This window comes from Eptatretus burgeri, chromosome 13 (assembly GCF_056783735.1).
Source record: "Eptatretus burgeri isolate ZD-2024b chromosome 13, Ebu_testis_v1, whole genome shotgun sequence".
Taxonomy (NCBI): domain Eukaryota; kingdom Metazoa; phylum Chordata; class Myxini; order Myxiniformes; family Myxinidae; genus Eptatretus; species Eptatretus burgeri.
In genome coordinates, this window is record NC_140973.1 from 15,319,687 (window position 1) to 15,346,024 (window position 26,338).

Genomic DNA, 26,338 nt, shown 5'->3' on the forward strand with positions numbered 1-26,338 from the left:
TGTGCCTCCATGTGACTGACTCAATGGTGTAAACTTTCCAAATGGCAAATCCTCCCGTTCTCCACTTGGTGATGACAAACTTCCTTGTGCAAATATCTCATCCTTGTTCTCTCTGCTCCACTTGATTCATCTGATCAAATTCTTGTGAGAGGAACCCCCTCAGGGTCAGTGAGCAGTTCCTTTTGTTCGGATCAGGTCTATGTTCTCGCTTCCCCACAAAAAAAATATATATATATATATATATATATATATATATATATATATATATATATATATATATATATATATATATATATATATAATCACTAACCAAGCAAAGACAAGCTGTTACGGTATCAAATGAGTGTAGTATTACATCGTAAGCACAAGTAGTAACTGCAAAGAAAGCACTTAATATCTTATTTAAACAAACATTTGTCACACGGTTCAAATAAAATGAAGAACTCAGACCGAAACGGCGAGTTGAATTCCATACCAACGCATCTTCGACAACACTGAAACACCTTGAAGTGGAATTACTCTTCTTCTTCTTATTATTCTTCTTCTTCCTTCTTCTTCTTCTACTTCTTCTTCCTCCTATTCCTCTTCTTCTTCTTCAACTGCTTCCTCTTCTTCTTCAATTATTAGAGTTATTATTATTTAAAGGTCGAGCTATTTCCGGTAGTCTCTTAGGTCGCCCTTGTAAATGTTCGTTTCAAGAAAATTTAGGGCTTCTTTTGATGTAATTTTTCTCATTGAGCTTCGATACATGACTCACGACTGAAAAGTCGTCGTGCAAGACTAAAAGTTGTTGGGCGGTGTATAACTTCTTAAAACAATTTTCGTCTTTTTTGGCCTCCCGTTGAAAAAAAAAACTTAGTTAACTTCTTGTCGATTCACCAGGATTAAGGTGAAAAAAAAAGTCAAAACGCATAAAGAAATAACAACAGGGTTTAATGTTTTGAGTAATTACCGTCGATAGGAAAGCGATGATTGGCTGTTCAAAAATTAAATTATGAAAGGGGATGAAGGGACAAAAACACCGTTTCTTGTGTGAGGAAAATAACATGTATTAAAATTACCAATACTCCTGCAGTTTGAGGTAATATAAATTGGCGGGAGGGGGATCTTTTGCTTCCTCTGCCTTTGTCAATCGATCGATCGATTTCTCCTCAACTTCTCTTCACCTTTCGTGGTTTTTCTCTTCTCTTCTCATCTCATCTCTTTCGGTGTGTGCTGATTTATTTACACAAAGGCTGGTTTTTTAATTACCGTTGCTTCTTATTGTCAACATCCCAATGAATCTGCCTGTGCCTGATCCATGAGAACATGTCGGGCCCATGACATGAGATGTTTGAAATATCGTGCTGTGTCATCGTTTTTGAGCCCGATCTCTTCAGTGGTGAATAATCGCTTAAAAAAATTAAATAATTCTCATATCTGGATTCGGATCTTCACCAAAATCGAATCATTTCTTCCTTGTCACACACCCGACGTGTCCGCCAAATTTGGTCCGAATTGGTCCGCAATTTTTTGAGATATCCTGCACGCAGACAGACAGACAGACAGACAGACAGGGGTGGAAACATCACCTCCGTCACCTTCGGTGGTGCAGGTAACGAGTTCCTTTACACTTTGGTGAACTTCAACGCTCATTAAACCTGCACAATGGTTGCTTGTCCATTCTCTATCCACGATCCTTTTCAAATGCTGAGGGTCAACAAACAATTTTTTTTAACCTTTGCTTTGATTCGACCGGATTCGAACCATTGACCTTCTAGACCTGGAGCTATCCAGACTTTCAGACTCGCACTCTGAACCATCACACCACCGAGTCTTGTTAACGTGGTCCATATCCAGTATATTGTTACGAATCTGGAAACCATGCGCACTCAACATTAAGGTCCCAAAGTTAGTTATGCCAGTAAGTACTTGTGTTGTCAGGACCCCGTCCTTTTGTTTAGTGGGAGGATTAAATGTGTGCGTTGTGACGTACTTAGTTAGGTTTTACATCCAACGAACCCTGGAACAAGCCATCTAACAACCAACAACCATCCCATCTGCATGACCCAACCTGCCCATCACGCGCCATCACCACCCATTGGCTGCTCGTACCTTGACTTGCCGAGAGGTGGGGGGGGGGGGCTCGCAGTTCCAGTCCTCAGCTCGTAGTTCTTATATGGCTTTTTCAGCGTTGACCCTATTACTCTTCGCGAGCGAAGCCACGTGGAGAATATGGGGTCTCTAAACAGGGGCCACGGCTCCGCCTCGGTAGGGGACGGCCGTAGGCCAATGAGGGACGGACAGCGAGATGATTCTCGCCAAGGCCCCTCCCCGTGTGGGGGGAGATATATATCCCCGAGCAGACTTGTTTGTCGGTTGTCGTTGGTGCTGAGAGATTTCGAGTACTTGAGTGGTACTTGAGCCGGAGTTGGTAGGTGGAACTTGATACTCTACCGTAGCTGGTAGAGTGATCCGGTTCGGCCAGACGTTCGGAGGGCGTGAATCTCCGGTAGCCGAGACTGCGTGTTTACTTAGGTATATTGAATCTAGACAATTAACCCTATGCCACGCGGTTGAGATATTTGCGTTTCATGGTAGATTAATCGACCCGTCGGCTTCGGAGTTATCCGGAGCGACGGCCTATTATTCCGGGGAGACCGGTGGGAGACGGCGTAAACTTCCCCACCTCGCGGTCGTTCTCGCCACCGACCCCCAGCCCACAACAATATGTTTGCATTTACCACAAACTTTCTGCTTGCAGGTGCTTTATTGTCAAGAAGATTAATGGGCGAAGACACCAAAGAGAAAGAGAGAGAGCGATTTAAATCCGTTTTGTAAGAGGAGGCGACAAACCAGCAATGTCGACGCACATGTCAACGGCCATTGTCGAGGTGGTCTCCTCATTCATTGCTGATACTGTGCAGTGTACACATACATTTTACAGTCGATATACTGTACTGATACGTTTTACCATAGTTGTTAATTTTTATTCGCTATTTATTTGTTTGGTATTGATTAATGCCTTGAATGTTATTTTTCATTTTATTGATTGTTTTTTGCTTTTTTCACCTCGATCTGTAGGCCATGGAATGCATCCTACTGCAGAAATACCTTACAGAGAGGAGACTAAAGAGTGCAAAGAAATGTAACTCGAGTTGTAAGCTTACAGTGTCTGTAAGCACCACTGGGGACGAGTATGGTTCACTGAAACCACGTTTTGAAATATCAGGTATGCATCATGCTCGAATCAAATGGAGGATGTGGCTTCAAGCATGCCTATAGGTAGCGCAATCATCATCATAATAAAATAAGCAATTTGGTGTCTGTGTGTATTTTGACCGCGATACATTCGGTTGTTACTTATCCAATCTCAAACAAACTTGACAGGGGGACTAAGGGTCGCATGATGGAGGTTGGAGCAATTTAATTTGCCCACTCCCCAAGGGGGGTTTCCGCCTTTGGCGAAATCCGTATTAAGGTGTATATCCGTCTTGAGATAGCTGATTGTGTCATTCTTCCAAGGCCGCTTCTAAGCACAAAAGCAATAACACCAAAGATAATATCATAATATTAATGTTATTTCAAAACAATATGAATACCAATAATATCCTCTCCTCAAGGGGTTTTTCCTCCTTGGCGAAATGCCGTGTTAACATGTTTAAAAATGGTGTTTTGTGGAGCAAGCCAACCAGAAGTAAAAAAATATTATCAACCACAAACACTATGATTACCTTTATAAACAGTCGCTACTGCTGTTTAACACTAAACTGAAAGAAATCTGGAGGAATCCCAACATCATTGAGGAATTCTACACTTATCGCATCCACCACAGACAAACAGACCCTCGCCTAGATCTACTGTAACCTATATATCTCAGGGAGGATAATAACATGCCCCTTCCTCTCACTCCTCGAGAGAGTGGGTGTACTCGTGTAAGAAATTTGGATTCTATGCTTTTGTCGAAAGAATTTCCACATAAACACCCATCTTACTCACTGAGGACCGATAGTTGAATCTGCCTGTATATTTTATAATTGAGCATGCTTTGAAAACTGCAAGCAGATGCTGGGGTGCATTGTACATGCAGACATAATAAATATAAGCTTTATATATTATTTAGGTCAAAAGTTGTGAAATAAAATTATTGTTTAAATCTAATGGGTTGCTAGGCAAAGCTAAGAGACAGGGTTTATGATTCCAAGTCGATAAACATTGAAGGGTGGATCTTTAAATGGCAGTTGACTCGCCCACGTGAGCTGTCTCGCCTGAGTTTGAATCTCAGTTTAGCTATCGGTTGTCATCCTCCCAGCTAACACAAAACATTTTCACAATATTTGAAAGAGTTTGTTGCCAAATGTTATGAAACATTATTTTCTTTCGTTTCAAAAATGGCATGAAAACATTATCAGAACACAACGAATGCTTAAAATACTTCAAAAACATTTTGAAGTGTATGATGTTAATTTGTAATACTTTGTCATCATAACGGATTTAAAATGTTATAAAAAAACAATGTTATTTGCTAACGTTTTGATGTTTTAAAAACCTTCCAAAATTATGTTTTCACAATGTAGGCGTAATGTTTTGATGATGTAACAACTATGCTGGTGTTTCTTATTTTGCAGGTAGGGCAATTAAATTCATCCATGTGTGCTTTTGATAATTAATTCAGGCAATCTCATCTGTATTTTACATGCATGGTGTTGGCTTAATGGTTAGGGTGGTGGGCTTGGGATTTGAGGATCCTGAGTTCAAATCCCACTCGGCTGTTGAGTTAACACCAGGTGGGGTTGACCCTGCCTGTCATCCTTCCGATGTCGGCAAAATGAGTGCCAGCTTGCTGGTATCCTGTGTCGGAGTGGCGACCCGTCCAGGATTGTACCCAGAGCCAAGGAGACTGCTTTGGCAGCACCAACGCTCCGCACAGAGTATGGTCCCAATGGATGATGATGATGATCTGTACTTTGACGATTTCCTAACACAGGGCCTAGTGTTTTCAACCTGCTGAGACAAAGCAATATCTGGGTTTTCTAGCAAAGTAGATTGTTAAACAGGGTGAATATGTATTTGTTGAAACGCGTTCTGAATGTCGTGATCATCGTAAGAGGGACTTTGTTTTAGCCAGTGTGCCTTATGCAAAATCCTGATTGTATATATATATATATATATAAACATGCAGTACTGTACTTAAAATATGCACTGTAACACCACTGTACACCATACGTTTCTACCATTGTAAAACACGAGCAAGTGCACAACATCCTAACCCTAACAGTTCCGACGTGGATGAAAATATTTAGCTATCCACCTTGTCATTCCAAGCAGTCTTTTGTGGTGTAAATGGCCCAAGGATGGCTTAGTGGTATGCACATGTGCCTTGTGATTTGAGGATTCTTGCTTTTGTTACCCTCGCCAGAGGAGAAGGTTTGTCCATCTGTCCACAGATAATGTGCTAACGTAGGCCATAGATGCCACCTGGTGGTAGACAGGATTACACGTTGTTTTTTATTTTATCCGAGTACCTCTTTGAAGTACCATATGTACAATTACAATGTGAGCACGTCTATAAAGTACGTATTATTACGACGTGAGCACGTCTATCAAGTTCATGCTATTACAATGCGAGCAAGTCTATAAAGTACGTACTATTACAATGCGAGAAAGTCTATAAAGTACATACTATTTCAATGCGAGAAAGTCTATAAAGTACATACTATTTCAATGCGAGAAAGTTGATAAAGTACATACTATTACAATGCAAACAAGTCCATAAAGTACATTCTATTTCAATGCGAACAAGTCCATAAAGTACATACTATTTCAATGCGAGAAAGTTGATAAAGTACATACTATTACAATGCAAACAAGTCCATAAAGTACATTCTATTTCAATGCGAACAAGTCCATAAAGTACATACTATTTCAATGCGAGAAAGTTGATAAAGTACATACTATTACAATGCAAACAAGTCCATAAAGTACATTCTATTTCAATGCAAGCAAGTCTATTAAGTACATACTATTACAATGCAAACAGGTCTATATAGTACATACTATTACAATGCAAGAAAGTCTATAAAGTACATACTATTACAATGCGAACAAGTCTATAAAGTACATACTATTACAATGCGAACAAGTCTATAAAGTACATACTATTACAATGCGAACAAGTCTATAAAGTACATACTATTACAATGCGAACAAGTCTATAAAGTACATACTATTACAATGCGAACAAGTCTATAAAGTACATACTATTACAATGCGAACAAGTCTATAAAGTATGTAATATTTACAATATGAGCACATTCATAAAGTATGTCCGATTAAGAATGTGAGTATGTCTATAAAGAATATGAGTGCATCTGAAATGAAAGCGAGAGAAGAACCTTCCGAGTTTAGGCTTTATTCCATTTGATTGGAGCCGCTTCTACGGGCACACCAGGAAATACAAACGCAGAATGGCGTACAAGCAGTAAGGTACACACGCGCAACTAATCACCGCAAAATAAATCAGTATTATATATCAATCAGTGTTCTCACCATTCAATGAGCACCAAGTGAGCCGGCGACATACAACGGCAATGCCCCAGGGACAAAACCCCGCGGCCGAGCCGAACCTCAGCTTTATCTCTTCTGTGCTCGAGCCGGGCAACATGTGATCACACGTCACGACCTTCCATTCACCACATTTTCCCCGTCTTTAAAATGTAACTAGAGGCCCAGCTCACGCACCAGGATTACTTCAGCGCTACAGGAGTATACATTTCAAGCAATGCGAACTATCTAAACTACAGAAGCATACATGCCAAGCAGTGAGGATTATTTTGAGTTGTAGGAGCATGGTAATGAGCATCGATATATTATGTAACGAGCATATAGGAGCATGAGCATCGAGGATGCCGATAATCCCCTTTACAGATTGAGTCGGCGAGGGGGTATTATTCGCCGGCCTCTCCGGGAGTAGATGGCGGTTTCACTTGAGGGAGGCTTCCGATCCTTTTGGTGAGCCTCGACTCGTGCCGGAGATGACTCCCCGATCGCCCCCGGGTGGAACGCGGTAGCTCCGCCGTCACCCTTCTCGGGTGGAGTCCCTGGGGGAGAAACACCTGGGGAGGGAATGTCAGAGGGAGGTGTGCCAGATGGTGGTGTACCGGCGGGGGGAGTACCTGAGGGAGCCAAATGACGAACCGACACAGTGGTCTCCCTGCCATCCGGGAGCCTGACATGAGCGTATTCTGGATTAGTATCGATGAGCTCGACCCCTTCCACCATGGGTTCATACTTGCTTTGTCGTACCGGGCGTTTCATGAACACTGTTCCGGGATGGGTTAGCCAGTCGGGCACCGATTGGCCATCAACATAACGTCGTTGGTGAGTAAACATTCGGTCGTGAGGAGTCGCATTGGTGGACGTGCAGAGCAGAGAGCGTATGGAATTCAGAGCGTCGAGAAGGGTAACCTCCCACCGCTCGGGGCCCAGTCCTCTTGATTTCAACGCCAGAGTTACGGCTTTCCAAATAACTCCATTATAACGTTCCACCTGACCATTACCCTGTGGGTTGTAACCCGTCGTTCGACTAGTTGCTATGCCGTGCTCTAATAGGAACTGTTTTAGCCCGGCCGACATGAAACACGGCCTTCTGTCTGAATGTATGTACGAAGGTTTCCCAAACATAGCGAAGAGGTCAGACAGACATTTCACGACAGTGCCCGAGGTCATATCCGAGCACGGAAACGCGAAAGGGAACCTTGAATACTCATCAACAACAGTGAATATGTATCTGTTGTCTGTCTCGGTCGGCAGGGGCCCTTTGAAGTCAATGTTTAGTCTCTCGAAGGGAGAAGTGGCCTTGATCAGTCTGCCAGAAGCCGAACCATAGAATCTGGGTTTTAGTTCAGCACAAACAGGGCATGAAGCATTCATTTGTTTAATATCTTCAATAGAATAGGGCAGGTTCTGTCTGCGAACGAAATGTGCCATTCTGGTTACCCCCGGGTGGCAAAGAGACACATGGAGGTCTTGCAAAGCCCGACTGATTACCGCCGAACAGTTGACCCGCGAGAAGGTGTCTGCAGCAGGGTTTTCCCTCCCGGGCCGGTAAACTATGTCGTAACTATAGCAAGCTAGGTCTATCCGCCATCTCATAATTTTTTCATTCTTAATTTTCCCGTTATTTTTCCCATCAAACATGAATGCCACGGATCGTTGGTCCGTAACGAGCGTGAAGTGGTTTCCCAGTAAATAATGTCTCCATTTCCGCAGCGCTTCGACGATGGCGTACGCTTCTTTCTCTATCGCTGAGTGTCTCTGCTCGCTTTCAGAGAGAGTTCTCGAGAAGAACGCGACGGGTCTCCCAGACTGATTAAGCGTAGCAGCTATGGCGTGATCTGAAGCGTCGGTCTCCACCACAAAGGGCACCGAGCTATCGATCGATAAAACCACGGAATTACTGATATCGTCTTTGAGGTTGTGGAAAGCTGTCACAACAGCGGCATCTGATGGAAAGTTTTTGCAATACACTAGGGGATGTATTTTCTCGGAGTATTGCGAAATCCATCTCGCATAGTAAGCAAACATGCCGATCACCCGGCGCATCGTCTGCAGGTCCTGAGGTGGTGGTAGCTCACGGAGCGGGCGCAATCATTCAGGATCAGGCTTAATTGTGCCGTCGGCTATTGTGTAGCCGAGAAGGTCAATTGACCTTGCCGAGAATACGCATTTCTCATAGTTGAGAGTCAGATTATATTTTCTAGCAATGCTCAAGAATCTGTCCAGATTCATATCATGTTCCCCCTGATCCCTACCGCACACTGTGACATTGTCCACGTAAACAAAAGTGTCTTTGAGGTTTTCATCTGAGATTATGTCGTCCATAACCCGTTGGAAGCAAGCTACTCCATTCGTGACACCGAATGGTATCCTCCTGAACTGGTAGAGGCGCCTCCCTGCCTGGAATGCGGTGTAAGGTTTGTCTTCCTCTCGGATGGGAATTTGGTGATAGGCGCTTCGCAAGTCGATGGTGCTGAATACCTTATAATTGGCCACGCGTTCGACCATCTCGTCTATGCGCGGCAGGGGGTAGGCATCGAGTTGGGTAAAGCGATTGACCGTTTGGGAATAATCGACAACCATTCGTTTCTTATGGTTCTGACTGCTGGTTACTAACACCTGTGCGCGCCATGGCGAATCGCTCGGTTCTATAATTCCTTCTTCCAGTAATCGCTTGGTTTCTGAAGTGATGAAATTCATGTCAGCAGTGGTATATCGCCGCGATTTGATCGCTATCGGTTTGCAGACCGGCGACAGGTTAGCGAACAGCTGGGGGGACGTCACCTCCGCGGTGGTCAAAGCATTTAAAATTAGACGAGGTTTGCTTCCTCCAAAGGGTATTTCGACGCTCGTGTGCTGCTTGAGGACATTATGACCCAGAATTACGTCTGCGCACAAATCACGAAGCACCAGTACCATTACATCCCGATGCGTGTACCCTTTTACGTCCAATTCGACTTTGCAGTACCCTCGTACGCGGGATTGTAGTGAGGTGGCGGCCATGCATACCGTATTGTCTGTCGGGTGGATTATCCATTTCCTGCCCTTCACTAGCGAGCTGTTGACAAAACTTTCAGAGCTACCGGTATCAATCAGTGCCTCAGCCATATGCCCGTTAATTCGTACGTTGATGATAGCCTTGGATAGATTCCCCGGGGAGGCTGCAGTTAATTTATTTTGCGAGTAGAGAGCCGCAGAAGTGGGTTTATTTCTCCTTAGAGTAGATTTACATACCCTGGCATAATGCCCTTTCTTGTCGCAATTCATGCATGTGGCATCTCTGGCGGAGCATTTTTGACGGGGGTGCCTTTTGTACCCACAAAAGAAGCATTTACCAACCGGAGCAGTTGCTGAGGAGTTTGACGTGGCCTGGGTATCCGGCTCCTCGGGTGTTTCTCCATCCCCTATGTCTGGCTGTGTCTGTGCCAGTGGGGTTCCTTGAGTTCCCATCGTAGCAGCGTTCATTAGCAGCATCGGTGTCCCAAATGACTCAGATTGCTGCTGTGCCATATCCATCGCTCGAGCCTGATCGACTACCTTGTCAAGAGTGGGTTGCGCTTTCTCTAGTAAGCGTTGCCGTATGTGGGCTGATCTGAGTCCTTGGATGAATGCCTCCCGTGTCGCTTCCTTTCGGTGTTCCTCGGCGCTTACGGCCCGGAAGCTGCAGTCTTTTCCCAGCTGATTCAGAGCTTGCAGGAACTGATCGATTGTCTCCCCGGCAGCTTGCCTGCGTGTGTTGAGAAGATGTCGTATGTATACTTCGTTCTTGCGCTTCACGTAGAGCGCCTGCAGCACGTCGATCGCTGCTTCGTAAGTGTCGCACTCCGAGAAGAGCCTGTACACGCTGGGCGAGACATGATTCACGAGAGCGGCAAATTTGTCAGCTCCCTCTTCGATGATGGTCAGATAGTGTGAGAAGGAACAGAACCAATGCGACCATTTCATTTCTGCGTCAGTCGCGTTTGGGTCTGCGTCGAACCTCTCTGGTTTGTAGATCTTGTCCATCGTTGGTTGAGAGAGCCGAGAAAACCAAATGGAATAAATTGAAATGAAAGCAAGAGAAGAACCTTCCGAGTTTAGGCTTTATTCCATTTGATTGGAGCCGCTTCTACGGGCACACCAGGAAATACAAACGCAGAATGGAGTACAAGCAGTAAGGTACACACGCGCAACTAATCACCGCAAAATAAATCAGTATTATATATCAATCAGTGTTCTCACCATTCAATGAGCACCAAGTGAGCCGGCGACATACAACGGCAATGCCCCAGGGACAAAACCCCACGGCCGAGCCGAACCTCAGCTTTATCTCTTCTGTGCTCGAGCCGGGCATCATGTGATCACACGTCACGACCTTCGATTCACCACAGCATCTATAAAGTATATACTATAAAAATACGTCTACGCCAGTAAAATACGTGTTCCTATAAAATACGTATGTAGTCTATAAAATACATATGATTGGAATGTGAATCTATTCGATAAAACCTAAAATGTCTATTTGTCCACTGAATGAACATAATCCTATGTCATCAATGCATCGTCTACACACCACACAAACACAAACACACCAGCACACTACCACCACACAAAACAAGTCCCGGTGAGGGTATGCAATCTCTGATTACTCTTTCTTTGTTCTGTTATCGTGCTGGGTTGAGCAACCTCGAATTTCTCAATTTCACATTTCAGGCATGCTGTTTGTACAGCACAATAGAAAACGATATGCAATTTCAAATAACTCAGTGCTTTTACATTTATTCATTGTGAATATTTCTCTTTCATTCACCTTTGTGAACAGTGATGTATTCAACTGCTTGGTCCTCTGAGGAAGCAATGCTGGAACTTCATCGAGGTATGCAAAAATGTTATTCCTTTCAGTACATTCTGATTTTATTCTTGCAACTATTGTACAGGAAACCTTATTGTTCATCTGCCATTATTTTGTTGCAGAAATTATTGCAGTTTTCAGACATCATGGCTTTGAGACTACAAATGAATTGTGTTCAGTGAACGATGAAAGATCTATTACATCTCAGTTCTGTGTAAGAGTTAAAAAAAAATTATCAAAGTAAATTCAGTTGAGGTGCAGTGCTGAATATTTCTCACCAGTCAAGAACTAGGGCAGGGTGGTAGGATGGCCTAGAGGTATGCACACTCACCTTTGACTCATCTCGCCTGTGTTTGAATCTCAACCCAGCTATAAATTGTCACCCTGGTGTTTTGCATGCAGGAAAATGCACCAATGTATGTGCAATCTATCAGGAGGATGTTAACCCATAGAACCCGCCTGCCACCAGCACTGGGATCATTGTTAGATGTTCAAGACCCCACATGTGTCATCCATGAAGAATAGAGTAGGCTAGCTATCGTCAACGCCCTTGCAAAATTCTCATTCCCTGCCACCTTCAGTCGAACATCATGCCTGGCTCGCCTGATCATGAAAGACATGGGCCAAAACCTTTCCCCGGTCGACCCCACAAGACTATGGTAATCGTTTTGGCCATAACCCTTTGAACCCTGAGCTCCTTGGACTTTCGCCTCCCCCACGCTGGGCTCCCTGGAGAAAAATCCGGCCACTTGGGTATATGGAGGTTTGAATCACGGCCGGTAAGCCGGTTGCTTGGGTATATGGAGGTTTGTATAGCGGCTGGTAAAGCGGCTACTAGGGTTCAAAGGATTAAAGACGTAGAGAGTCAACAGCCAGGATATCCCGCTGCACAATATCCTGGCATTTGACTGGAGGAAAATGCTCCGCTTGTCTCATAAAGGCATTGTTCTATGCTATTATGCATGGCCTGATGGTCACTTTAATATTAATATGTAAAGGATTTCTAAAATAGCTTCAGCAAATTTTGAAGGCTTACAATAATCGTCATTGTTTGTATGAACCACAAGGCTGCGCAGCAGCATCATTGTAGAGTGCACGGCTGTGCCACTGATGCAATGCCCTCTGCTGGTTAGGGCAGGAATTTGGAATTTGTTCATGGTGCCAGTGATAGCTCGCCTACTCTTCACGGAAGACACCATGGGATCTTTAATGTCCACCAATGAATGCTGGCAGATGGGACACCCGTTTAATGTCAATCCGAGGGATGGCACACACATTGATGAATCACCCTGCCTGTGAAGCACCAGGATAATCGTTTGTAGCTTTGTCGGGATTCAAACCCAGGATAGACAGCTTAGAGGCGAGTGTGCGTACCTCTAGGCCATCCTGCCAGCCTTGCTTACCATGATATCACACAGTTACATCATGATAACTTGTCTTGCAATATCTTAGTTTGTCATGTCAAAGTACCATATATTCGTTTCTTAATGTGCACCAACGCCCTTGGGTTTCCTTATAATACAGTATGTACAAAGACCCTCACATGAGCCTGAGACACTGACAAAACAAAACAAGGAAACCCATCTTTGGGGCTGTGATGCAGGAAATTAAACTTCCCAAGATGACATTCCATTTTATAAATTCCAGGTGAGTGCTGAAAAATGTGACATGCTACCTGAATGCCTTTTCATGAGCAAGTGCCTTCACAGGATCAACATCGCACACCCAGAGGTAGAGTGTTATTTCAACATGTGACTTCAACAGCAAATACACTCATTCTTTTATTTATTAATCCCACTAAAATAATCTGTACATTTCACAAGTTGTTTCTATTATGTATTCCACAGATGATTATTATACTCTCCGTAACGGTGAATGGTGAGAATTCACGGACTACATACAAGTACGTTGAAAAAGTTTTTTTATTAATCTTACCTGATATAAACTAATACTCTTTCGTACAAATATGATGGTATAATACATTGTTTCAATCCATTCATATTTCTGAACAGAAACAGCAACAAAATGCAAAGAAAGATCATGGATAACAAAATGCTTGCAACCAATATTGAGCATTACAGCAAGTACGTTTTGATGGGCATTTCATTTTTACCCATTCATATTATGTTTATTTTCTGCATCATGTAGGATAACTCTTCTTCATTTTTTTTTTGTTGTTGTTTTCTTACAACAGGAGTAACCCACCTTTAGGTATGACTTGGAACAAAATATTCCTGAACAAGTCTCGCTCTGTGCAAATACCCTGCACAATGGATGAACATACTTTTCACAATGGATACGTGATGGATGGACAGAGCTATGACCAAATTATTCGCCTTGTTCCAGCTACTGCTATTGTCTCTCCGCAGAACACCGTTGCTGCGACGATGCCTTGTTTTACCTTTGTTAAAATATCCTTTCCTCTGACTGAGTGCAAAGATTTCATGTTCAGAAGTATGTCTTTCGGATTAAGCAAGAGACCACTGAATGATGGGGATCTCTGACAAAACGAATGCATCATATAAATCACAGAAGCATTTCGTTACATTGATCAAAGAGCAAAGTCAAAAAGGGAATTACCATATTTTTCGGCGTATAAATCTATACTTTCTTTCCCGGAAGTCTGCGTCTCGACTGACAATCAGAATCGACTTATCTATGGTTTAAGACATTAAAATAAATTGTATAATTGTTAATTTAAATACACTACAGAAATCGCTACCTGGAACATTTTCCAATTGGATGAGGATTAAACGTTAATCTGTTCACTGACGCATGTGAAATGATCCAATCAATAACGGGCACGCACTCACCAATTACGTTTGATCCATCCCTTTCAATCCCAATCATATGTACCCATCCTTACAAGTCATCTCTAAATGCCTCCCGTAAAGTCACGCAGGTCATACACGCCAGCTTTTAAGTTGAAAGTTGTTAATTTCGCTGAGGAAAATGGTGGGACTATGGCTGCCCACAGGAAATATGGGGTCAGTAAGAAATGTGTTCGGGACTGAAAATGTAAAATGCAATGAATCAGTGCTGATTATGATTCTGTAGCTTGTTTTAAATACTGTACCTCAATATGATAACAAAGATGTTGAAATACTATTTACATTCATAATTTATTTGAGAGGTTGTCTGACAAAGTACAGTAATTCAAATAATATGCACAAAGCAGCTCATTCATGTTCATGACTCTGGAAGTACAATAGGCAACAATGCGTTGTGAGTGTCAGGGAGGAATTAACACCTCTATTGTTCTGATTGACAGTTTTGCTGATGACCATAGTTGATGTAACTTTGTCTTGTACTCCAAATTGACTTATCTATGAATGAAGGATAAAAAATGGTAAAATTGGCTAATTCGACTTGTGCTCTACATTGACTCATATGCCAACAAAAAATACGGTAGTTTAGAAAACTTTAAATTCCAGGATAATTGAATTTGTCCAGTTAGGTCAGTGTATTTTTTTTGTTGTTGTATACATTGTCGAGGCCCAATCGAGAGCTAACACACAATGCACACCAGGGGGGAGGGGGAGGGGCAAGAGAGAAGTGGGGTGGGGCAAGGAAGGACAAAACAGTGGGGAACAGAGACATTTGGAGATCTGTGGAAGGGAGAGGAATGGGGTGGGGAACACAGGATAAACTAGAGGGGGAGCACTCGGTAGAGTGCAAAACCTCCGCCGCCAATACTGCTAGGTCACTTAAGTGAACCTGATATCCTATTCATTGTAGGTCAAAACAGATCAGACTCTACTGAACCACGATTGAATAAACTAAACTAGATCGATGCGCATGTAGAAATGCCAAAAAAAGAAAATCGAAATTTTTTTGAAAAAAAAGTTGCAAAATTTCTAATCTTTTTTTTCTCTAACAAATTTTTTGGGGGGGGGGGCTGGAAATCACTTAAAACATGTAGAAATGCAAAAAAAAATTCAAATATTTTTCAAATAAAATCTAAATTTTTTTTGAAAAAAGTTACAAAATGTTTTTTTTTCTCAAACAAATTTTTTTTTTTTTGGTTGGAAATCACTTAAAACATGTAGAAATGCAAAAACAAAAATTCAAATATTTTTTTCAAAATGACCGCCATAGCGGCCATATTGGACTTTGGACCAAGTCCAAAATGTAATGGCATGATCCTTGGACCATACCTAATCCCCCCACCAAGTTTCGTCGAAATCCGTCCAGGAGTTTTTCCGTAATACTGTTCACAAACAAATAAACAAACAAACAGACAAACAGGGGTGAAAACAGTAACCTCCGTCCATGTTCGATGGCGGAGGTTAACAAGATGGACACCACAGGGACTTTCAGGACCTTACACGAGAGAGGCCCAAAGACTCAGCCTCACTGTGAGAGATACCAATGATCCTAAATGCCTTGGTTTCCACAGCGTCAAGCCAACAAAGGTGAGAGGCAGGATCACCAGCCCAGAGGGGAAAGCAGTACTCCATCAGACTGCAGACGAAAGCTTTGTATGTGGTCAGGAGCTCAGGTGGGCCGAGGAAGGACTTTGCACGATGGAGGATACCCAGTCAGCGACTGACTTTGGAGGCCAGGTTGGGAATGTGGCTTTCCCAGGAAAGATCATGGCAGATATTGAGACCCAGAAGCTTGACTGAAAGAAATTCTTCAAGAGGATTGTTGAGCAAGTAGATGGGGGGAGGGGTGGGGGGGGGTTCCAAATGGTCTTTTCAGAGAGACATCGTGAGTGTGAGATTTGTCCGGATTGCAAGACATGTTCCACGTGTTGGACCAGTTTCTGGTTTTATCCAGATCTGCAGAGAGCGAAGAAGTTGTGGCTTGCCGGTCTGAGGAATGACAAATCGTACGGCAGTGGGTGGAGTCATCAGCAAAGAGATAAAGAGGATTTTCCAGAGAGTCGGAGAGATCATTGATGAAAACCAGAAAAAGAACAGGGCCCAGAACACTGCCTTGAGGAACTCCAGCCTGGACATGAAGAGGTGATGAGAGAACTCCATTTAGGGCCACACGTTGTTGGCAACAAGAGAGGAAGTCTGTGAGACATGAGTGGAGATGGCCTTGTATACCATAGGAAGAGAGTTTGGTGAGCAGCGCAGGGTGCCAGACCATGTCGAAAGCACGCAATATGTCTTGGGATATGGCTCTGATTTCATGTCTGGCATTGAGGATCTCCATCCATTGTTGAGAGAGCATAAGCAGCACATCCAGGGTAGAGTGACCTGGTCTGAAACCAAATTGATGATCGGAAATCAAGCCATTGGAGAAGAGGAAGGATTTCATGTCTGAAGTGATGATGGATTCCAGAAACTTGCTGATGATTTGAGGATGGCTGATTGGTCTGTAGTTGCAGGGATCTGTTTTTGCACCTTTTTTATGCAGGGCTGTAATGTTTGTTGATTTCCAAGCAGATGGCAGATGACTTTGAGCAAATGAGAGGGTGAATAGAACAGAGAGAGGGTGAGCAAGAGCAGAGGAGCAGGTTTTTAGGACATGTGGGCTGATGCCGTTTGGACCGGATGCAGAATCTGAGTTGAGGTTTGACAGCAAGCTCTCCACCTTGTCAGGAGAAAATGATACAGAGTTCAGGAACAGCTGGGTGTGACTGGGTAAGGTGGGTATAGAAAGCGATGGGTTTTGGACACAAGATTTAGATGCAAACACAGAGTTTAGGCATCGAGCCTTTTCACGTGCGGTGTCAGCAGTGCGGCCATTTGAGGTAAGGGAGGGAATGGAGGGGGAACATACACCAGAAACAGATTAGATTAGACGCCACCAGGATTTTGAGGAGGGAGACAGGTTTGAGAGTTCAGACTTGAGCTTAGAAAGATGTTTTCTGGCTCTCCTGAGGGTAAACACACACTTGTTCTGAGCTTTGTGGAAGGAACTGAGATTGCCTTATTTTGGATTTGTCTTCCATGAGGTGAAGGCAAGTTGTTTCAGGACAACTGCCTCGCCACAAGCTTCAGTGTACCATGGGCGGGAGGAACGGTTGGACAACTGAAGATGAGAGGGGATAAGTCTGTGCGAGAGATAGCAAGTTCAAAACCATCTCACTGTCTTAAGCATGACGATCACCATCTCACCTATGAGCTGTCAAGCCTGGGCTCCAATCTCTGCCTAGCGCCAAACTATCATCCTGGTGTCTCACAGGCAGGGTGATTCATCAATGTGTGCGCTGTCCCTCAGATGGGTGATAAATTATGTCATTGGTGGAGTGGTCGTCCATCCGTAATTGGTTGAATCGATATAATAAGCATATGTGCCTATTTTTCGATTTAGTGGAACACATGTGCTTATATTCAAAAAGCCTGATGTGTATATTTTCCAAATGTGCTTATACATATTGAAAAAGCCATGACATACGCTTATAATGGTAAATGTTCTTCAGATTGGCTGCATCGATGTCAGTTTTTATGTTATTGCAATTTTAATTGTCCGTACCTCGAAAAAAAAAATACTAAATAAATACATTCAGTTCTCGAGCACGTATCTGTTAAAACTCTCCAACAAGTTTGTTTCCCATGTCCGGGTGAAAGGGCCAGTCTTGCGCTCCCTATCTTCTTTGAACCTTTCGCACTCTAAACATTTCCTCATTCTTCACCATTCGCATCAAAGTCCTCATATTATGTCCAAATTTCTTACATTTCTGGGACTGGTTCTTACAAAAGCTGTAAAAACACGATAATCTCAATCTTCTTTTCATGGGTGTATGATTGACGCTTCACTGGCATGTCCATTTTGATCACAATGAAACTTGTTGTTTTATAAACCTTTATCATAAAGGGTCGAAAAAACCGCCTTTTTTGACCCTTAATAAAAAAAATTTTTAAATATTGTTTTGAATGTACAACTCTTGTAAGTACCAGTACCAGACGTGTCAGAAATTCGGACTTAAAGTTTATGTGCCAATAAAATACGAAACACTGTCGTGTTTGAGTTGATAATATTTTCAGTTTTCAAAGCCTTACTATGACGTTTTTGCTTTGTGCTTATTTTTAATGGATAAATAAAATAGGAAGGCCCATGTATGCTTATTTTTCCGATGTGCTTATTATCCAGATTCTACTGTATTTCTTAACAATGTAAAGTGTTTGTGTACCTCCCAGCAAGCCTTCCAGCATTGAAGTGGAGACTGCTTAAGGAAGATGTTGTAGTTTTTTTTGAAAACCCACAGAACCTAGCAGACTGGAATGATTTCCATGTTTCTAGTTTGTTTTTAATGAGCGACTCATCTTTTGAAGGTAGGCATCGACCCGTAAAATCAACAACTTGGTCAATAACTTTGCTGAGAATTTTTTTGTAATGAAATCTGAAAATATCATGCTTCCTTATGAGTCCAGGCATAAACAGGATAGGAACTGTAAAGTGTGAGTGCAGTCAAAATTATTAATATATTTGATTTTATTTATATCTGCATGACTGAATGTAATAGCACACTGTGTACCTGTTATCTTGGCTCGGAGGTGGTTTTGTTGTTCAGGACAACACGTTATACAATCTCAGTTGAACACAAGCAGTTTTTCGAAACAGTTGAATCATTCCCCAGCAGAAAATCCCATCCATACAGTATACAATACACATTTACATTGAGGTAATTGGGGTCACCATCACCCTAAATCCCTGGTACTATTATTTTTTTTATATTTTTTTTACTTCCTACAACATTCCTGTGCACACGTCTAATACAACCAGCAGTTTTCGACTCGTATTGGAGTACGATTCATTATTTGTTTGCAGGAACTGTCGATCCTGACATCGTGTTCAGCACAAACGAATTTGAAACTGATCTTCACCAATCATCATTGTTGGTATTCTTGTTCTTTGAATTCACCTCAACAGTGCCTTCCAGCTTACCTGAGTTCAGAGGTCTTACAGAGCTATTTATCGCAACAACAACATATTTTAGTTGTTAAACCTGTATTCCTGTAAACAATGCTTTACAAATTTTTTTACGTGATACTTCCACTGTATAATAATCAATTATTGTTTCCAGTCTTTTTCAGGAAGAGTGTGCAGATTTTGGCACGTGCTCTTCCGGCAAACGTACTCAATGTCAAAAAAGCAATCAGCAATGCAATAAAAAGAGCATTGTCATTTAAGCAAAAGCATGAAAGTGTAAGCTAATCATTTGTTGTATATTTAAATGAAAAACATTTATTAATCATTTTAACCAATCCTACGTTTAAAATTACATTTATTATTATACACTTTTCTTTTTGCAAAAGTTGCATTTGAAAGCAGGGAAAGCAATTCCCATCATCACCGAGGCCGTACACACCATTGTGGCTAGTAGCACAAATGGATGTTTTCGTACCAAGTGTCTGCAAATGTTCAAGGTAAATAACTTTTATTCACATGGACAATACGTATATCACAATGACAACTAGAGCGAAGTCAATGTTGTGCCATTGCAAATCCACACACTTTCTACCAAATGCAAAGTTGAAAGATGGCAAAAAGTTCCACCAGGAATGATCCAATATCAAATTTTGAATTAAATTTTTTTTCATGTTTTGACTGCTGTGACACTAAGTCACTGGGGTATATGAACCAGAGGGTAAATCCAAAACAATCTTAACATATTTCATGTGTCCCCCAATGTTGATTTCAAATACAAATTTCATTTTAAAATGTGGCTGTAATTGCATTTTTTGGTATTTGACCTTTTGACCCCACCCCATCGCCCCAGGGGCAGGACCAAAAATGATACTGCTGTCACACATTTTTGTCATGTGGTGATTGTAACTACCAAGTTTGGTGAATTTCTGTGCAACAGCTTAGGAGCAGATGGCGTGACAGACAGACAGAGCCAGTTACAATTTCCCCCCATTTTTAGCTCACCTGGAACATCGTTCAGGAGAGGTATTAGCATCACGTGGTGTCCGTCAGTCAGTCAGGCTCTATGTAAACACTCGGAACAACTTCTCCGAAACCACACACATGATTTCGATGAAACTTGACCACAATGTTCATCACCTGTGATGTACCAAAGTTTGTTCATGGCATTAAAAAAAGTTTGGGTTTAAGGGGGTCTACCAGGGGTCAAAGTGGGTCCAGGTTTGACCCCCCCCCCCCCAAAATAGGTATTTGCTTTCTTCGCTGAAACTACACACATAATTTTGATAAAACTTGATCCCAACCTTCATCACCCATGCTGCACCAAAGTTTGTTCACGGCATTTAAAAAAAATCAGGGTCGAGGGAGGTCTACAGGAGTTTGACTCACCCCAAAATAGGTATTTGCTTTCTTCTCTGAAACTACACACATGATTTCAATGAAACTTGATGACAACCTTCATCACCTGTGATGGACTAAAGCTTATTCATGGCATTACAAAATAATCAGGGGTTTGTCTCCCAAAATAGGTATTTACCTTCTTTTCTGTTACATATTCTGTGGGTCATCCACGTCTACCAGTGGTTCCCTGGTTCTCAGGTGAGCCCAGGGTTATTTCCCCTATTTTTGTTTTTTGTAAGTGTGGGGATAACAAGACAGAGCATTTCACAATGCATAGTCTCGCCTGGGTATATAGCTTACATTAGATCAGAGAACGTGCAATCAGTATTGAAGTAGATTTGCATGCGGACTCACACACTCACTGACAAACAGACCGATTACAATAACGCCTCATCTATTTCAATAGCAAATGACGATAACTGATGGAAGAAGAGCACAATAGTAAAACGCTTTTAACCGATTCAAGTATCAGGGGGTTTATTGTTCACAGGGGCAGAGGACACCTCACTGATTTCAAGAACAAAATGATTTGTTTTTCAGGCTACCGATTCGAAAGACTTGGCGAAAGAAATCCAGAAATCTTTGCAAAATCTAATCACAAGCAAAACAGATTTTGAAAATGTAAGATCTATTTATTTACACTGATAGTGTTATTGTTATTTCAAGTGAATTGTAATCATGAATAATAGAGCTTGGCTTTTCTCTTGCACAGGTCTGTCAAAAAGCAAAGAATCATTCAGAAGCAACATTTGGCTCATTTCCAAATGATGAAAACCAGAAAAATAATGTAATGGCCTGTCTGGACAAAGAAAACGAGGACCTTTCTACCATTCCACCTCACCCTCAGTGTCATCGTGTCAACAAAGGATATTTTCAAGACCCGTCAAATGAAGATAGCCAAGTTGCAGTTTTACAGTCAAATGAAAGATTTATGAACACGGGATGTGGTCAGACAGAAATACACCCGGGTTTAGACATATATTTCAAAGAAACAAGAATTATAAGGGATGTGTCACCCAAAAGAACTCACCCATTAAATGCTGAGTTTTTACAAAGGGGGTGTGCAATAGATATATCACAGGCATTACACCTTTCCTCAGGAGATACCCCAGATAAAACTTTTACTTTTCTCGAACATGCACAAAAGAATACGTTTAGCCAGTTTGTAAACCCCCAGGGAAATACCTGTAACCCAGGTGAAGCGATTAAAAGATTCCCGGAACATGAGTATTTTGATACCCGAAATAAAAGACCTTGTACTGGGATCGCTTCCACCAACTTCAATTCAAGAGCACTGAGCTCATCTAATCACGAGAATTTTACAGAAAAATCGAAATCACCTTACGAAGTACCTTCCGGAATGATTACGTTTCCTCAAGAGTTCATGAATAAAAGCAAAGAAACACACCTGCTTGTGCGTTCAGGTAAGAGCAACTGTGATTCTCCTAGCACAATGACAATTACAATGAAGGCAAGATATTGGGTGGGGGAAATGGGGGCAGATAAAGTGATGGCTTTGAGTGAGTAACAGAGTAATCTATTAGGCTCAGGTGGAATATCTTTATGCAGGTTGGTAGGATGGCCCAAAAGTTATTTTACTGTGGACAACAAACTAATTATATGTGGTTTCTGTATTATACCCTCCAATTATCATGCGAGAATATCAATTGCATCATGTTTAGGAAGCGAAACGGAATTTTCTCATACACCTTGCTCCGAATGGTATCAAATTTGAATTGCGTCAGTCGTGACTGATAACCCAGCGAGCACACTGACATTGGCCCAGTGTTGCAATCGACCCTCCTGACCTTTACAAACATCAGTTTGATAGCTAGGATTTGTCTTGGACAACGGCACGTGGTACATGGTATTTCTTGTTTACCAAATAGCTATGCTGAGAAGGTCCACAAGATCGAAAATGCCATGCACGAAGACTGGATATTGTTAGCTTGTTTTGTTTTTTTTCATTAATGGTGCAGGCTCGTGAAAGAGCTTGGACACAAAACAGATCAGGACACAACATAATAAAGGGAACAGCAGGAGAAAGGGGAAACGCCAATAGTGGGGCAGAGGGAGAAGGTAGACTGAGACGGACAAACAAGGGATGCAGGAAACGATGAGGATTATGGGAGAATGCAAGGGGTGGACAAGATGGATACATAAGCAAAATTTTGGGAGGGGTGGGGGTGATTTAACGGGTGTAGAAAAGATCATGGCTTTGGATGTGGGATGACCTGAGATGGTGGTGAACAGCTGTCTTGAACACCGGGAGAGAAGAATGAAATTGAAGAGTATGGAGGGTGGTTCCACATGTGGGAAAAGAGAGTAGTAGATGAGTGGAGGTGAGCAATTGTTCTGGATTTAGGCAGTTTCACTTGGAGGGTTTAGCTGATGGACCGTGTGTGTCCTGCAGATACTTGGGGGGGGGGGGGGACAGCACAGAGAGGGCAGAGGGTGCAAGACAAGACAGGAGACCACCAACCTGCCAGCAGTGATGATGAAGTAATAGGCCCATAGATTCAGTTTCATCATGAGAGATTCCAATGATCTTGAAAGCCTTGGTTTCCACGGCATCAAGCTGAGCAAGGTGTGAGGCAGGGCAGCAAGCCCAGAGGGGAGAGCAGTACTCCATCAAGCTGCGGAAGAAAGCCTTGTAGGTGGATAGGAGCTCAGGTGTGCCGAGGAAGGACTTTGCATGACAGAGGATGCCCAGTCAGTGTCTGGCTTTGGAGGCCAACTTTGAAATGTGACTTGTCCAAGAGAGATCATGGCTGAGAGTGAGACCCAAGAGTTTGAGTGAATGAACCTCTTTGAGATGGTTGTTGAGAATGTAGATTGAAGGATTTGCAGAACAGTCTATTTGGAGAGCGAGTGTGTGGGATTTCTCAGGCTTGAAAGACATTTTCCAAGTGTTTCACCAGTTTGTGAATTTTTTTTCAAGTTCTGAGGAGAGGGAAGTGGTTGCTTGCCTGCCTGTCTGTCAGAAGGATGAGGGATGTGACGGTGGAGAGTGGAGTCATCAGCAAAGAGATAAAGAGGATTTTCCAGAGTCAGTGAGATCATGAATGAATATTAGCAAGAGGCTGGGGCCAAGAACACTGCCTTGGGGTACTCCAGCCTTGTCAGGGACAGGAGAAGAAAGGGTTAAGAGCCACACATTGGCTATGAGTGGAGGAAGTCAGAATTTTAAGAGTGGAGTTGACCTTGGATTCCATAGGCAGACTGTTTGGAGAGCAATGTGGGATGCCAGGCTCTATCGAAAGCTCGAGATATGGCCAGAGAGATGACCCTGATCTTGTGAATGATATTGAGGGCCTCCATCCATTGTTGGAAGAGTAGAAGTAGCATGTCCAAGGTAGAGTGACCAGTTCTGAATCTCAATTGATGATCTGAAATGAAGCTGTTGGAGAAAAGAAATGATATTATTGTCAACTGCAATGATGGATTACATGACCTTTCTGATGATTGGAAGTAAGTTCTGTAGTTAAGGGGGCCTGTTTTTGCACCTATTTTATATAATGCTGTGATGTTGACTAATTTCCAAGCATACAGAAGATGACCTTTGGTAAATGACAGGGTGAAAAGGGCAGAAAGAGGAAGTCCAAGAGCAGCAGAGCAGGATTTTAGGACACGTGAGCTGATGCCATCCAGTCCATTTGCAGAGTCAGAGTCAAGGGTTGTCAGAAACCTTTCCACCTTCGGTGCAAAAGAGCGGAATCCAGGAGCAGTTGTGTACAAGTGAGAAGGGTCTACGCAGAGAGAGGCGGGTTAGGAACAAAAGATTTTGAAGCAAACACAGAATTGAGGTATTCGGCCTTCTCAACTGTGGTGCAATTTGAAGAGGGGGAAGGGATGAAGAGTGATGGGGAGCATGCTCAAGAGACTGACTTGACGATGTCCAACCAGGTTTTAGAGGAGGTAGACAAGTTTGGAAGTTCATTCTTGTTGATTGGACAGATGTTGTTTTCTGGCTCTCCTGAGAGTCGACACACATTTGTTACGGGCTTTGTGGAATGACCTGAGGTTGCCTTCAGTTGGATTTGCCTTCCACGAGGAGAATTGAAGTTGTATGAAAGCAACTGCCTTGTCACAGTGTTTTATTACCTCTGCACCGAAGGTGAAGGAGGTTATGTTTTCACCCCTTTCTGTCTGTTTATCTGTCTGTTTGTGTACAGAGTATCTCAAAAAGTTGTAGACGGATCTGGATGAAATTTTGTGGACAGGTTCGGTATGTGACCGTGACGAATTGATTCGATTTTGGTGAAGATCCGCATCCGACTGCTAGAATTTAAAAAGTCATTCTTCACCATTGAGAGATAAGGCTCAAGAACGATATATGGCACGATATTTCAAAAATGTGTTGGGCCAGATATGTTCTCGTGGATCAGGCATCATAGGGCGGAGGTACGCGCTCTACCGGGCGCCCTTCTAGTTTTAATCATGCAATCGAAGCAGTCACGAAGTTTATTTTATGTGATGCAATCTTCACAATTAACATGGTCGATAGAGCAGGAAGGATCGCCTCGAAGCTGTCCAATCTGATTTTGAATCCCGACCTATAAACTGTCACCCAGGTGTTCCATAGGCAGGGTGATTCATCAATGTGTGTGCCGTCCTTCGGGTGGACGTTAAACTGGTGTCTCGTCCGCCAGCATCAGTTGGTGGATGTTAAATATCCCATTGTGTCCTTTGTGAAGAGTAAGTGAGCTTTCGTCAGCACTTAGTCCAAATTACAAATCCTGCTCTAACTGACAGGGGGGCACTACATCAGTGGTACGGGCACACTCCCCAGTAATAGTGCAAAATACATGTGATAACCTAAGAATCATGCTATATGTATTAACCATGGTCTGACGTTTTCATGAAGTGATTACAGTGATGTTGTTATATTTTAATTTGAATATCCCTTCAATTGTTCTGACTTCTCACAGCAACTCATGGAGACGGGTTTGATGCTTTTGAAAATTTTCTCCCAGAAGAATGAACATGGAGTTGTTTGTTTTTTCATTTATCATCATATGAACCTTTTTTTTTTACATTAATATTATTAATTTAGAGGCAAAATACCACGTTGCAGGTTTGTTTTCATCCTGATTTGAAGGTAACACTTATTTTAATGAATGAAGTTTGCATTTCCCTGCTTATCCTTTTTTTTTCACAGTTGTTTGTATTTAATTAGTTGAAACACATTAAATTGTCATCCTTTTGCATTGTTTATGAATTGTTTTAAAACAAACTCCAGTAGTTTTTCACCAGCTGACACCATCTTACCTGCCACACACCTCTCTTAGTGCTGTTGTGCAACCGTATGCTTTGTCTGCCTATTTCCTCTCCGCCGCACCATCTGTTGACTCTTTACCCTTGTTCTGCTCTTCCATGAACTGTAATAGAAGATTTAACATGAAGAAGGCATGCATGTTCATGATTGTTTAGGGCTTCCGACCACTCACTGTACACCAGCTGTAAATAAGGATGTTCATGACTTCATACAACTGTACAACATCCATGAACGACAACAACCTACAGATGCTGGGGTGCATCCTCCATGCATACATAATAAATAAAACCTTTATATATTGGACGAATTGTGAGTGCATTCTGCAAGCAGCTAAATAAATCAAGTAAATCAAGAATGAGTGATTAGAATGAGCTCTTCATTTACCAGTTTACAGCTATATGATTTTTTTTTATGTAAATACTGTACATCAATATGATTATAAATAAATACAGCATTTAAGCATC

General features: G+C 42.3%; 1 protein-coding gene across 4 annotated transcripts; it reads left to right on the plus strand.

Moving 5' to 3' along the window:
* The first annotated feature begins 773 nt into the window (after window positions 1–773).
* Window positions 774–26,338, plus strand: LOC147013909 (uncharacterized). Of its 4 annotated transcripts, none has more exons than XM_085851237.1 (16): window positions 774–1,081; window positions 2,744–2,873; window positions 3,064–3,211; window positions 11,339–11,392; window positions 11,491–11,582; window positions 13,016–13,099; window positions 13,216–13,271; window positions 13,381–13,452; window positions 13,563–13,775; window positions 18,443–18,600; window positions 19,097–19,225; window positions 19,353–19,474; window positions 19,585–19,695; window positions 21,137–21,217; window positions 21,309–22,020; window positions 25,528–26,338. In XM_085851237.1, exons 2-16 carry the CDS (start codon window positions 2,841–2,843, stop codon window positions 25,578–25,580), a joined length of 2,118 nt encoding a protein of 705 aa, XP_085707363.1. In that variant the 5' UTR covers window positions 774–1,081; window positions 2,744–2,840; the 3' UTR covers window positions 25,581–26,338. The 4 variants fall into 4 exon arrangements, with proteins under 4 accessions (XP_085707363.1, XP_085707362.1, XP_085707364.1 ...); XM_085851236.1 differs by having other exon boundaries at window positions 777–1,208; XM_085851238.1 differs by having other exon boundaries at window positions 999–1,032.